Source organism: Fistularia commersonii, chromosome 20 (genome assembly GCF_037954325.1).
Source record: "Fistularia commersonii isolate RoL2024-O1a breed Wild chromosome 20, RoL_Fcom_v1.0, whole genome shotgun sequence".
In the NCBI taxonomy this organism is placed as follows: Eukaryota; Metazoa; Chordata; class Actinopteri; order Syngnathiformes; family Fistulariidae; genus Fistularia; species Fistularia commersonii.
In genome coordinates, this window is record NC_141303.1 from 5985773 (window position 1) to 6000333 (window position 14561).

The following is a 14561-nucleotide window of genomic DNA, read 5'->3' on the forward strand; positions in this document are numbered from 1 at the left end:
GCAGGATTATATCTAAACCCTATTTATTTAGAGTTGGAAGGCATGCTCTCTTCATCCTAAGAGATCATTTTTAAGATCCCTCACAATCCTTCAATCAAATGAAAGTTGAAAAAAGGAATGTTTTAAGTAATAAGGTTTGTTCAAAAAGGATTCGAGATAAACACAGAGAAAGTTGGTTTTGGGGTTTGAGACAAATAATGTTCCTGTTAATCTATGGTTGTTAAAAATATGTAATATGTATGTACAATATATCTTTCAGTGCACTATTTCTCATGTATCTCTGGCAAAACCCTGTGTGTGTGTGTGTGTGTGTGTGTGTGTGTGTGTGTGTGTGTGTGTGTGTGTGTGTGTGTGTGTGTGTGTGTGTGTGTGTGTGCGTGGTGCGTGCGTGTGTGTGTGTGTGTGTGTGTGTGTGTGTTGGTGTATTTATACGTGAGTGCAACTTAGCTGAAAGCCTGTTTCTGTTCAAGTATTTTGACTCCATTTGTTGTGGCTGGATGCTACTGAACTGACCAGACATTCAGCAACATACACCAGAATCAGCAGGGGGGGGACTGGCTGAAGAGGAGACCAAATGGCTGCTGTGAAGGATTTAGTGTGGTGCTGGAGCTCACACACATAAATACACACAAACCTTACAATTTAAGATAGAAAACTGAGCAGTGTCCCTCTCATTGTTTATAAACTGTAGCCTCAATCATGGTGACAGAGACCAGAACACTGACTCTGGAACTCAGTGTTACACCACCCAACTACGCTATGAAGTGAAGCTTCACACACACACACACACACACACACACACACACACACACACACACGCCTATACATATACATATACATATACATATACATATACATATACACTTTACTCCTGTGTTTCTGCTACTGAGCATCAGGCCACAAGTTAGTATAGAGTTGCTGTCAGGGTTTAAACAGTGACATGTTCTGTAAATCATACGTGCGAAACACTGAGCTGCAGCTGTGTCACATCTCTTTTACTTCCGACAAGCCACTTCTGGAACTTGGCCAGTTCAATATCAAACCTAAGCAATGCACACACTTTGTGTTTGTTTTTATTGTGGGCAAAAACACACATCAGTGCTTGCTGGTCAATTTTGTAAAAAATCTTAAAAAATCTGAAGTTAAAATCCTTCAAACTATAGTTTGAAAACTACAGTTTAAAAATGTCATATATATTGCTCATTGTTGTTGGTCTGGTCTGTCACCAACATCCCTCTGTCATTGCTATGGCCTTCTTTCTCTTCCTTTCAACAGCAGGCTGTAAAGCAATTATCCGCTACTGTTGTGCTCACATAAAGCTAGCTAAAGATAAATATTTTTTTGTCTTTCAGGTGCTCTCTTGCCCTGAAACACAACAGTAGGAAAATATCATACATTGAGGGTGAAGAATGCTGCAGGCGAACAATGCATGCATCCAGTTTTCCTTTTCCAAACTAAAAAGTACTTATTTTCAGTAAGTTCTCTGACTTCATGCAGTAACTCTTTTGAGTATACAAATTTTTATGTAGTCCACTTGACAATCGACTCTACTCAGTTACACAATCACTACCACTGCTGAGAACTCGCATATTATTAAAACTCCTGAGCCGTAAGTCCAAAATGTTATTGCAAGAGTGAGTCATGTCATAAATTTAGAGTTTTTAGGAAACGTGAAGTAGATAATTCATAAACAATGAAAGGAGGTCTATTGCTTCATACAGCAGCGAAGACAGTTGTGGCAATTATTATTATTATCTACTGGACATGGATCATTGATCCAATCAGATGGTATTCTTTCTTTGATGCCTTAGACAAAGGCAAGCGCTGAAAAAAGTAAACATGTCCATTTCCCATGACAACTGCATGTTTTGTCACTCGCATGATGAGTGAAAGGCCCGAAAAAAGCAAACACCTTTTGCTAAGATGATTTTTCTTCTATTTTGTTTTGTTTAGGTTTTTTGTATTGCCAGTTTGATCGATGCACATTCAGCATTTGGATTTGATCTTTGATTTACATGACTCACCTTCAGTTTCATTTTCCCAATCTTTCCATTAAGAATGCATTCATTTCTACTTTTTCCCTGACTCCATGTAAAGTTTATTCTTTGTTACAAAATAATTTGGATTTTTCGTGATTCAAATGAGGTCAAGGCTCAAGTTCGGAGTATTGAATAAAAAATGTATTCCAGACCATATTTATCCAAAAACTCTTCTGGTCTAGCTGTGTCTTATTGGTTCGTGGTGTACCAGAGGTGCTATGCTTTCAAATGATCAGTGACATCCTGTAGTCTCCAACGACCTGAATGACACACAGCATCTTCACTTAAGTCTTGCAACATCCATCACATGCACTTTGAAACCCAATACATTTAACACAGATGCATGCACTTATGCAGATAAGTGCAAATGGGTGCTTACATTCCAGAGAATACACTCCCTCACACTGTAAGGACAAGACTTCCAGGTCATTAACCTACACTGGGACAAAATATCTGTCTTATTTTGGACAATCACATTTTGTCTCCCCCCGGATGTTCCTGTCACTGAATATCAAAGGACTGTACTCTTGTTGAAATATAATATAATATTTCCACTCCCATAAACTTGTTCATAATTCTCTCTTATTGCCAAGTTTGGCTGCAATATCCTTTTGCCCCTGCTTTCTCCACTCCCTGCTGTATCTTTGCACTTTCTGCAACCTCTCTTTTTGTTGTTTTACTTTGATTTTTTCATCTTTTTTTAGAGGTACTTGAACCGAGGCAAAGATATGTGTATGTGTATGTGTATGTGTATGTGTTTGTGTGTGTGTGTGTGTGTGTGTGTGTGTGTGTGTGTGTGTGTGTGTCTGAGTATGTGCGTTGGGGGAGCATGGCTATGATAAGGGACAGAGAAATAGAGAGCTTGGACATAGATGGATGTTGTTTTTCTCACCCCAAACCTCACTCCAAGATTACAGTCCCCCTGCGTGCTACTTTTTTTTTTCTTTTATGATTTCTTTTAGTATATTATTAAATTCTTTGTATCGCAGAAAAACATGTGGGATGTTTTGCCAATAAACAAAAAATATTTTGCTTCTTGTTAGTCTCACATTAATCAGTCGTTCCAAAATGTGATGTATACAGTTCAGTTGGCCCTTCATTTCTTTCCCTTTTGCAGATATTCAGAAGACACTAACCATTTGTGTCGGGAAAGTGCAAATCAAACTTCAGTATCTGCAGTCTGGATGGTAGTTTATTCTAATTTTAAGAAACAGTCAAAAACTGTGATCATTAGTGGTGGTATTGTTTTGTTTGTTTGTTTGTTTGTATATCGGTTTGCTTGTTTGTGTTTCAGAATAGAAATTTATTAAAGCATGGAGAATACAGTTTAACGTAGTTTCCCTTCAAAGAATGCAGCTGATGTCTTGCACGGAAGGTTTATAGCTTTTGTTCATTTCATATGAACAATCTAAAGCGACAGAACAAAATTTAAATGATCAGCATGTTAATAGTAGGTCATAAAACACGATAAAATATATACGTAGAATCGTCACGATAGACCTTTAAATGACAAACGTACTAAAAGTATATTACACAGTACTTCAAAAACTGCACCACTTATAAACCCTGAAATGCTACAAGTCAAATGTAGCCTCCACCAATAAATGGGGTAATTCAATTGACCATTGTTGGAAATATACTAAAAACTCTGTAGAAGCTGCACCAGTAGGATGATATATTTCCTCACATCCAGATACAGCAGTTTCTGGACTGCAGTGTTTACCTGCCAGTATGTGATATTTCACAGTTCCTTGGTTAGATTAGACCTATGGTATTGATTGTAGTTAAAATTTTTGATAAAAAACTACAACATTATCAGATTGACTGTCCATTTTGGGAAATATTGTCATACAAATGTTTTGCTCTCTTACAATCTGCAACAACCTGTTTCTTATCATTAGTACTGTTTACACATTCTAGTGCACCGGCTCTGTTACTCCCATCAGGTCACCTCCACCTTGACAGGGGTGGCATGAACAAGAGAATAAATAAAAAGAAAATTAACGATCACAGGTTTAATTCACAAATACATTTCACTTTATCTGGTTGGCAGTGCTGCAGAAAACCAGAAAATATGTTGAGACAAGTCTGAAACAATTCTTATCATTTGTTATCTGAAAATCGCACTATATTTTCAGGATGTCTTTGAACAAAATTGGTTATGAGAGATGCATTTTATATTTGTTACTACATTTGCAATTAGTGCTAAAATTCACTTCTCCCAGTACAACCACAACCATGGAGCCGCTCTCTGTCTGAGCCTTTATCAACTTTTCACAATACTAGCGTTGTACTTCAAATGTAATTTTGGATTGGAAAAAATGTCAAACTTTTTCTAAATAAAATTCCAAGAATTTACCAAAAATGAAAGAGTATCTCAAATTTAAACATGCAAGGAGGGAATTTGACACCATGGATGAAATGATGAGTGGAGCCATCAGGTGTCCCTCTCAATGGCCGGGCAAGCAACATCTGGAACCTGTCCCTTAATGGTGACATCACACAGGCAGCCTAACCCCTGACACCAAACCGGCTAATTAGCAGCATGTCCTTCCATAACTGCCAAAGTCCCCGCTTTTGTCTTCCTCCCCCTCTCCACCTGTTGCCTCATGCCTCATGAGAAAAGTGACCAAAATTTGCAGTGGATATTCTTTAATCAACTACGAAAGATGCATAGCGCTATGTATTCCTTTCAAGACCACTTGGCAAACAACGCGTTTGCCTTTCAGAACAATAGCTGTGAAGATAGTACTCTGTTTTAACAGCAAACGAGTCTCAAAGGGGCTGCGCAAGAGTTTTTTCGTGGGCTATTTTCATCTCTCTTGTTGATCCCTGTATCGCAGAGGTGATCATCAATCTAACAGTCTATTATTACTTTTCCGCTAAGTGCTTTGATTTCCGAGCCCACCCAGAAGATTAAAACCTCCTCCTTCCTCTCCTTCCTCTCCCTCGGTCCCATCACCTTTCTTTTGCTTTCGCTCCCCCTGCCTGCTTTGTGTAGCACTATCTCTCTCCTTGCCCTATCAGTCCTATGGACATCTTTAAAAAAGCCCATTGCTCTCCTTTATTTCTGTTCTAGATCCCAACCCAATCCATTAATACATCTCCTTAAATGTTGATGGGTGATATTTCGATTCTAGAAGAAAGAAATCGACTGATGCCCTTTTGGGTGCAGTGTGCAGTAAAAGGGTTAAAGGTTACTTCTCAAGAGATACACCTCTTATCGTCCAACTTCAGCTGTGCATTGCATTCTGTGCCCACACACCAGCACATGTATTTCATCAATCATTTATAGGAAAAAAGTATACCAAAACACTTGACCAGTCCAACCCACTGTCTTTTCATTGGACAATGTTGGGTAGTTTTTTTATAAAAATGTAAAACCGTATATTACATACTGTGTAATGCAATATAGATCAAATGTACATTTTCTCCAGAGAGTTTGTTGTTTGGTCTCCCTCTTCAGTGTTTTTGCTGTGCACGGAGCATCGGTGTGGAATGATGTGGAAGGCCAAACAGGGGATTGTGGGTGCCTGGTATCCATTACATCAGGGGGGACCAAGGCGCCAGTTTGCCATTCGAGACGGGACACCCCCCTGTCCTTGCATTTTCTCCTGTTAACTGGAAAGATGTGCTGAAAGTTACGGAGGACCTATGAGGGGAGGGGCATGAATCATCTGGGCTAACAAGGGGCTTCCTGGTTGAATATACGCTATCATCATAATATTATTATTATTAGTCGAAGTAATAGTAGGAATATTAATGATGGTCCTAATAATGATCATGATCCGCCGTGAGCTGAAAATATACCTCTTCACCAAGCACTATCCAACTAATCGCACTTACCCCCCTCTCCCCCCCCCAAAAAAAAATCAAAACAAAATAACAACAACAAAAAAAAAAAACAAGAAATGAATGTATGTATGTATATGGTTTTGAGATGGCTATTTGGTAGAGTGGTCACTTCTGACTACCGACTACTGGTACTTTGGATCTTCGGTGACTGAATTGCACTTTTTATAAGTCGCTTTGGATAAATGCGTCTGCCAAATGACTGTTATGTAATGTAATGATTCTTTATAAGTTGCTTTTTCAAATTCTGCTTCTTCTTTATGTCTTTTTTTTTAATATAGATGGAAAACAAATGCCATAAAGTGAAAATGAATATTTTGATTTGGATGGAAGAAACATAAGATAAACATAAAATGTTCATACAGGCCTTTAAAATATGAACTTATGAGACACTCTGTGAGGTAAAATTGAATAAAACTATTCTATGCTCATTACTGCGGTTGTAGTGGGTGGGCTTTGAGAGTATTTGATTGAAAAAGAGTCTCTCCATGTAATGCAGGTCAGTTTAACAACATCACTGTAATGCAACTTATTAGAAGTTGAATTCATATCCTTCCGTAGCAGCTGCATGTTTTTCAAAAGCAGATCTTGTACAATGACACATTATTTACTTATTTATTGCCTATTTGAAACTCAATCTGAAGACAACAATCAGTTAAAGATGTATTTCGCAAACAGGCCTGTTACATTTTTCCTCAAGACATTTTAGCTGGAATTATGTTGTTAGAATGCCATGAATATCAACAGATGTTAATTAAAAGTCAGAATCTCAGTTAGTGGATTTCAAATATTCTGGCTCTGCAGAAGAATGGCATGTTGGATGTCTTACCAAGTTTAATTATTTATCTTTCTTTTCCCAGTGGATTTGGACATCTTGCAAAGTTTAGTAATTAATGTGTGAATCTCTCAGTGAGCATCATGATAAGAGCCAGAATAACATCAAGATATTCTCCACAGCAAAGAAAAAAATGTGGACATGATGGTATAATGAGTTGTGAAAAATATCAGCAATAAAATCCCCTGTCTTGGGACCTTAAGCCATGTTTGTGGTAAAGGCACACGTTTCATGATGCCAAAAAGCTGCAGCATTGCTGCTGGCTTGAAATGTAGAACTGACTCATTTAGACTTTAACTTCCTTTCATAGTGTAAAAACTCACATTAGAGGTAGTAGATACACACAGAACAGCATAACAATATTGTTTGTATCAACATAAATGTTGATGTGAAACATATCAGCCAACAGGCTTGATATTCTCATTCTATTGGAGATATAAATATCTAGTGTCCCCGTATCATTACAATAAGGCAATTCAAGGATACAGCAATTATCACCAGCAACATTAACAGAACAGCAGGAATCTGACATGGGGGAAGCCTGACCTCAGTGATGAACACCATCACAAAAGAGATCTGATCTAAATATCATTAGACTAGCTTATGATGAGCAATGGAACCCATTCATAATTGTTTCTTAGATAATAAGGCATTTTATTTATAATTTCTTAAATTATTATGCATTTAATGAGCATGTGATTATAATTATTGTTAATAAAATAATTACCCAAAATAAAATGTAGTATTATTATTATTTGTAGTATGATAATAATAATAATAATAATAATAATAATAATAATAATAATAAGAAGAAGAAGAAGAAGAAGAAGAAGAAGAAGAAGAAGAAGAAGAAGAAGAAGAAGAAGAAGAAGAAAATAATTTGTCAATGTTAATTTATTTTATTTTATTTTATTTTATTTTATTTTATTTTATTTTATTTTATTTTATTTTATTTCTGAGAATGAAGAGGGCATTTCATTTTAGACAGCACCCGGTTTTATCCCCTCCTCAACCAGATGTATGAAATTAGTTCAGTGGTGGGAGTTAAATAAGGAAAGGCTTCTTTGCTGGGGTTCCTTGGGGTCCAGGAAAGTCTCCCCGTGTCTCCTCCCAGCACGAAGGAACGCCCTCCACGAGTGAGAAGATAGAAAAAGTCTTCGCCTCTGCCTCCTCCACGCACATCCAGCAGCTCATGAACGCACCACCGCCCCGCGGCCCCTTCCCGCGCCCTGCATGAGATTCCTGGCCCCATGTTGTTCTGAACTAACAGTCGCGTCATCATGTCAACCGGGTCCCTCAGCGACGTCGACGACGAGCTCCTGGACGGCATCCTCAAATTCGGCTCATCCGGGAAAGACTCCAACGAGAGCACGGAGGAAAGCTCCAACTGCGAAGGGGCGAGCGCCGGCGACGAGCGCCGAGGCGGCGCGCCGGGGAAGCGGAGGAAGAAGAAGAAGGCCGCGTCTCGGAAGAGCGCGCCCCGGGGTGGGGCGCAGCAGGAGGGCAAGCAGGTGCAGAGGAACGCGGCCAACGCCCGGGAGAGAGCCAGGATGCGCGTCCTGTCTAAGGCTTTCTCCCGGCTGAAGACCTCCCTGCCCTGGGTGCCCCCGGACACCAAGCTCTCCAAACTGGACACGCTGCGTCTGGCGTCGAGCTACATCGCGCACCTCCGTCAGATCCTGGCCAACGACAAATATGAAAAGGGATATATTCATCCCGTCAACCTGGTAAGTTTGTGTGCGGGCGTTTGTGTGTGTGTGTGTGTGTGTGTGTGTGTCACAAGATCAGATATTTTATGCATGATATATAGAGGAAAACGCGTTTATTCGGGTATTATGACACTGTAACAAAGTTAGATTTTTTTTTGTTCTACTATAAGTACATCACTTACACGTACTTGGATCTCAGGTCGCTGCTTCTGCAAGGCCTCGTTGATTCCCGAATGAGGAGAAAATAGAGATGGGTGAATGTAAAGGTTAGAAAATAATTGAAAAGCGTAAAATATGTTAATAGTAAAGGACGAAGTCAAACAAGGCGTGTTTTTCCTCTTTTCTGTAAATGCCATTATTTTTACATGCATATATTTTAAGAAGGCCTTTATGTTGTTGTGGTTGCAACTGCATGAATCCTGTAAATACCAGTTTAGGAAAATAAAAATTGCACATGTATTTTGAAATGTTCCACTTTTTCGCACAGTGATTTTCATGCTCGGCGATCCTGCACCAATTTTAGATCGAATAATGGAGATAATTTTATGCAGTTTATGCAAAATTAACTGTTTTTTCTCACAAGAAATATTTTCTATGTATATCAAGTGAAACGATGAGAAATTGTGTATCTTTTTAAAATCATTGTTTGGAATTAATATATAGTTTCTTTCTTTCAATCCTCCTAACCGGATGCCTTTCTGTCCGCAGACGTGGCCTTTCATGGTTGCCGGTAAACCGGAGAACGATTTGAAGGAAATGCTGAGCGCAACACGGTTATGTGGAACAACGGCGTCGTGACGCCTCTACAGCTTTTTTTTTTTAAACGTGCAACGATTGTTTCTTTATTTTTTTTTTTATTACTTTTATTTTATAAAACTTGCTTTTTTTTTCTTTCACAACCAAAGAAAGTGGCAGAAAGAAATCCACGTCTCATCTCCGCAGACTTTGAGTGGGAATAAACGGAGGGAGACTCCGACCTCTGTTCTTTCGTTCCCGTAAAGAGAAACGTACTTTTTTTTTATTTAAATGCATCCTATCACTTGTTTGTCTTTGCTGGTTCAAAGATAAACTGCTTTAAGAAAATATCTCTTTTAATAATCGCTTCCCCGCAGCTGAATTCTGTCCTTGTTGTGATGGATGGATGGATAAATGGATGGATGGATGGATGGATGGATGGATGGATGGATGGATGGATGGATGGATGGATGGCATGTTCAAGTGTCCAATGTCTCCAATGGTTGTACAGATTAAATGTTACAAATATATATATTTGTATCACTGTCACGCTTTGTTCGTATTTTCTTTTTCATATTTATTTTCCGTGCGTTGGCCAGAGCCGGGAGCGGGTGGTTGGGGGTGTGAGCTGTGACCTTTCACCTCTGTTATCACCACACTCCTGCAGAATAGCACAATTCACAGCACCAACAAAGCATCTGAGCAGATAAGGCCTCAATGTTATTTCTAAAAGATAACTATTACATCAACAAAGTGTTGTCCTCCAACATCATTTGGAGCCACGCTTTTTGTAATTTAAACAATATGAACTAAGTTTTAGTTATGTTGAAAATTTTGACAGTGTTATCAATTTAATATTGTATTGTAAACATGGCGTATCACTGCATTGCTTGAATCGGTGTTAGATTACTGATAAACCGTAAAATATAATCCACACACAACTATTGTTAACAACACAGCTGGACAGATTATAGCTCGGCAAATGCTATATTTATTTATGCATCAAATTTATTGATGGTTTTGGAGGTCAAACTATCAAAAGCGAGGGAAGATGCTGCAGGTCAGACAGCATTTGTCAGGATTGTACAAAAAGGTAAAAAAAAGAAAAGAGAGTGAGAGAAAGAAAAGTAAAGGCCTGAGCTTTAATCCCGCCCAGGGCAGTTGTTTTAATTTCCCTGGGTTGTGACCGTTGTGTTTACATCATGTGGACAGTTATTTATGTGCTCTGACACACCGCCTCTCTCTCTCTCTCTCTCTTCTTCTTGCAATCCTGGTTCACTAATGTAAAGGGGATATACTGCTAGAGTGTAGACAAGGCTGCAGAATCCTTGCCCCTTTCCCAACCTCTTATTGTCAAACTCACGCACTCTAACTATGGCAACACCACACACACATTTTCACTCACATTTGCATTCATGCCACTCATGCACACATAGATTGTGATGATTATGTTGGTTGTTATGATTAAATCATAGATAGTGATAATAAAAAAAATACAAACTTATGATTAATATTACTAGTAGTACTAGAAGTAGTAGTATTAGTGGTAGTATGAGTAGTAGTAGTATAGCTTTGTATAATCGTATGTATGATGATTATAATTAAAATTAATTTTATATAATAATGTATCATAATTTTTATCAATGGTATATAATAATCATAATAGTCAAAATAAATCATAATGTCCATACCACTGAATTGAGAGTTTTGTGATAACCCCACCATCATTCCCTAATCACTTAGTTTATCCAAAAAGGAGACATCAAATGTGTACCACTATGTCACAGAGGGAGAAACAAAGCCCAACAAAAAATAAGTTATCATAAAAGTTTGAAAACACATGCCTGGTTAAGAAAAACACATTTGTTTATGACCTTGCTCCAAAACATCCACTTCATAAGCCACTTAAGAGTATCAGCAGCACAAAATTGAAATATTTACATTATCAACTTTTCAGAGAATAAGAGTGTTGAAATAAATACAGAGCAGCTTTTACCACATGGAATGAGTAGTTTCCAAAAGGAATTTACAGGTTTGTGTGAAATAAATGTGTACGATATCAGCTGAATTGGCAATTTCCTGAGTACTCATATCGGCTTGGAAGAATAAACTTTATCATTTATCCATTACTAATGTTTAATATTTCAACAGTATTCAAAGTTGAAGCATTTTGCTCAGGATCATTCTTCACTGTGCAAAATCATTGTTGCTTTTTTTTTTTTGCTTTAGTATTTAGAATGATAGGGGGTGCAGTGGCGCAGCACGAGGGACCCTGGTTCAATTCTGACAAGGAGGCCTTTCTGTGTGGAGTTTGCATGTTGTCCCCGTGTCCCTCCCCATGTCTGCATTCAGAGATACAAACATACAGCAGATAAATTGGAAAAAATTGGGGAAAAATGAGAGTGAATGGTTGTCTATCTATTTATGTGGTCCTGTGATTGGCTGGCGATCAGTCCAGGGTGTACCCTGCAAGCCTATCATAGGCTCTCCACGACACTGAGTGCAGGATAAGTGGCAGACAATGGATGGATCGATGGATGGATGGATGTTTAGAATGATGAACATAACCCAACAATTCAAGGCTATTTGTTGTACAAGTGTTTTGTCCTGATTTGTCACGTCAAATATATTTGGAAGCTACTCCACATCCAGTTTGCAGCACATGGAAAACATGAATACTGCAAAACTGTTGAAAAATCTCAGACAGTCACAGTGAAGAACCAGCCATCTTTTCTCCAGTAAACAGTAACATTGTATATATAATTATGGTATTCTAAATTTTTCACGAGGGAGACTGAATCCATAAAAAAAGAATCTGAATATATATATATATATATATATCAGCAGGAAGGTTGCGGGTTGTTGATAAATTTAACCCCATATATATGTTGCCATCACCTTGTCCATGCAAAAAGAACCCAAAGATCTTTGACGGGGGGACAATAAGACAGAGTGCTGTCCTAATAAGAGTCACACGTCAACATCACTTCAAGGACCCTCACCTAATACATCAGCTTTGGTGTGGCAGGGGCCCCAACAACGCCCTAAAGGGACCACCAAGGAGAAAATAAACTTGGCCATCTCTCTCCAGGAGCCAGCTGCAGTGGGCTGAAGAGGAAGAGAGCAAAAGCAGTGGGAAGGGGGGAAGGGGGTTGGGGCGTTTATGGGAGCAAGGCAGGGATTCCCATACTTTCTAATTGTTTTGCTGGACATCTGCCCAAAAGTGTGGAAAAGGTCTATAAGTGGGAGGGAGGAAAACAAGCACCATCAGTTGCAGTTTGACTTTACTCTTTATTTACATGACTGGCATAAGTGTCCTGGGGCCGGATCAGAGTTGATCATAAGCTGATTCACTCTTCAAAATGAATAGGGGAGAATTAGGTGTATATTATAATTTGATTCAATCACCCTAATGAATAGTTTCTCAAAGTATTTAATTAATTAATTTATTTATTTAAATCTATTTAGTTAGTGGGTTAGTTATGAATAGTGAGTGTTTTTCTTATTTATTTGTTTGTTTGTTTGTTTGTTTGTTTATTTATTTATCTATTTATTTATTTATTACAAGATAATTTCTGGCTACCTAGATAATTTTTTTGGAAACTTCTTAAAGATGGTTGCGGTAAATTCTTACCCGAATGACACATTATTATTTAGCTATTCCTGTCATTTCTTGTTATTTCAAAATTACAAATTTTATTTAGTATTTTTCTTGTTAGCGTTGTAAAATCTTTTTTTTTTTTCCGGATCACGTTGGGTTTGTTTTTTTGTCATTTTATCACTTTCAATTTTCAAGTTCACAATTTTCTTATTTCCTACAATTGCCTAATCACAAATTAATCTGTGGGTTTTTTTTTTTTTTTTTATGATTTTGAAAAGTATTGGATATTTATGGTTAAAAAGTGAATACTGGACTCATAACTCATATATCTCATATATCTGAACTCATATATTTTCAAAGCTTCTATTTCCCTTTTTTTCCATGTTCATGAAGAGTCAAATTATGTTTCAAAAGTGTTGTTTCTAAAGATATCATGCTAAGATACGATGAAGCCTTTACCATAATTCATATAATCGACAAAAGCACAACACATTCCTGCTCATCATCACATCTCTTAGCTCCTTCATAGCTCCTTCACCATATCAACATTTTCCTTGTATTTGCGTCATGACACTGCCATCTCCTGGACAAACTATAGATTTCTTCTGTAACTACCTCCTAAACTATCACTTCCTGGCGTCATTATATAATAATAATAATAATAATAATAATAATAATAATAATAATAATAATAATAATAATAATAATAATATCAGAAAAACAGCACATGTTAGATGTTTTGGAGAGAAGGCCAGGGAAGCCAGCCAGTCATGGTCATATAAAGAGGGGGGATAGTGAATATATTGGTAGATGGATGCTGGAATTGGAGCTCCAAATCCAGCATCTAGAGCTGGAGTGTCAAACTCAAATACACAGTAGGCCAAAATTCAAAACTGGGACAAAGTCGCAGCCCAACATTGATATTTATTGAAAAAAAATCTTCCTCCCAATTTTACAATGAACCTTTTCATATGGACCCAAACAAGCGTTGCTTAAAAACTAAATATGGTACAAGGATAGCTTAATACTATACAATATATAACTTAATATTGCAAACATGCAAAATCCTGTTTTCTGCCTAAGTAGCAGGGTGCCAGTATTAGCATAAGGTCGCTATGACCGGTGTACACAGAGGAGAGGGCGTTTATAAGTCCTGTTGTTATTTTCGTGCCAAAATACCAGCAGAAAATTCTGGGATTTGTAGAATTAGCGGTACATGCACTGTAGACTATTCCGGCGGGCCAGCACTAATAATCATTCGGTATAGTTTTGTGGGCCAAATATAATTACAGTGCGGGCCAAATTTGGCTGGTGGGCCAGAGGTTGACACCTATAATCTAGAGGAAGACCAAAGAGAAGATTTATGGACATAATGAGAGAAGATATGAAGTTAGTTGGTGTGAGAGAGGAGGATACAGAGAATAAGGTTAGATGGAGAAGGTTGATTCGTTGTGGCAACCCCTGAAGGGAAAAGCCATATATGCATATATGTAACCACATACCTGTGTGTGCATGTGTGTGAAAATAAAACAGAATTTATATGGCATATAAATTACTACAGAACTAAGGATGATTCTGAGAAAAGGTAAAGTGTGGAGTAAACATTTTCTATTGACTTTTAGTAAAGGTTTAATACGTGGAAAAAAGACAATGGCACACACACACACACACACACACACACACACACACACACACACACACACACACACACACACACACACACAGATGCAGCCAATATTCTCAGGCACAAGATGGCAGTGTTGCGTTAGTTAAGAAAAGGAGTGCAAAAA

General features: G+C 37.9%; 1 protein-coding gene across 1 annotated transcript; it reads left to right on the forward strand.

Moving 5' to 3' along the window:
• Positions 1-7892: 7892 nt before the first annotated feature.
• Positions 7893-9719, forward strand: tcf21 (transcription factor 21). The gene is made up of 2 exons (XM_086167196.1): positions 7893-8453; positions 9144-9719. Exons 1-2 carry the CDS (start codon positions 8007-8009, stop codon positions 9231-9233), a joined length of 537 nt encoding a protein of 178 aa, XP_086023322.1. The 5' UTR covers positions 7893-8006; the 3' UTR covers positions 9234-9719.
• Positions 9720-14561: the final 4842 nt, after the last annotated feature.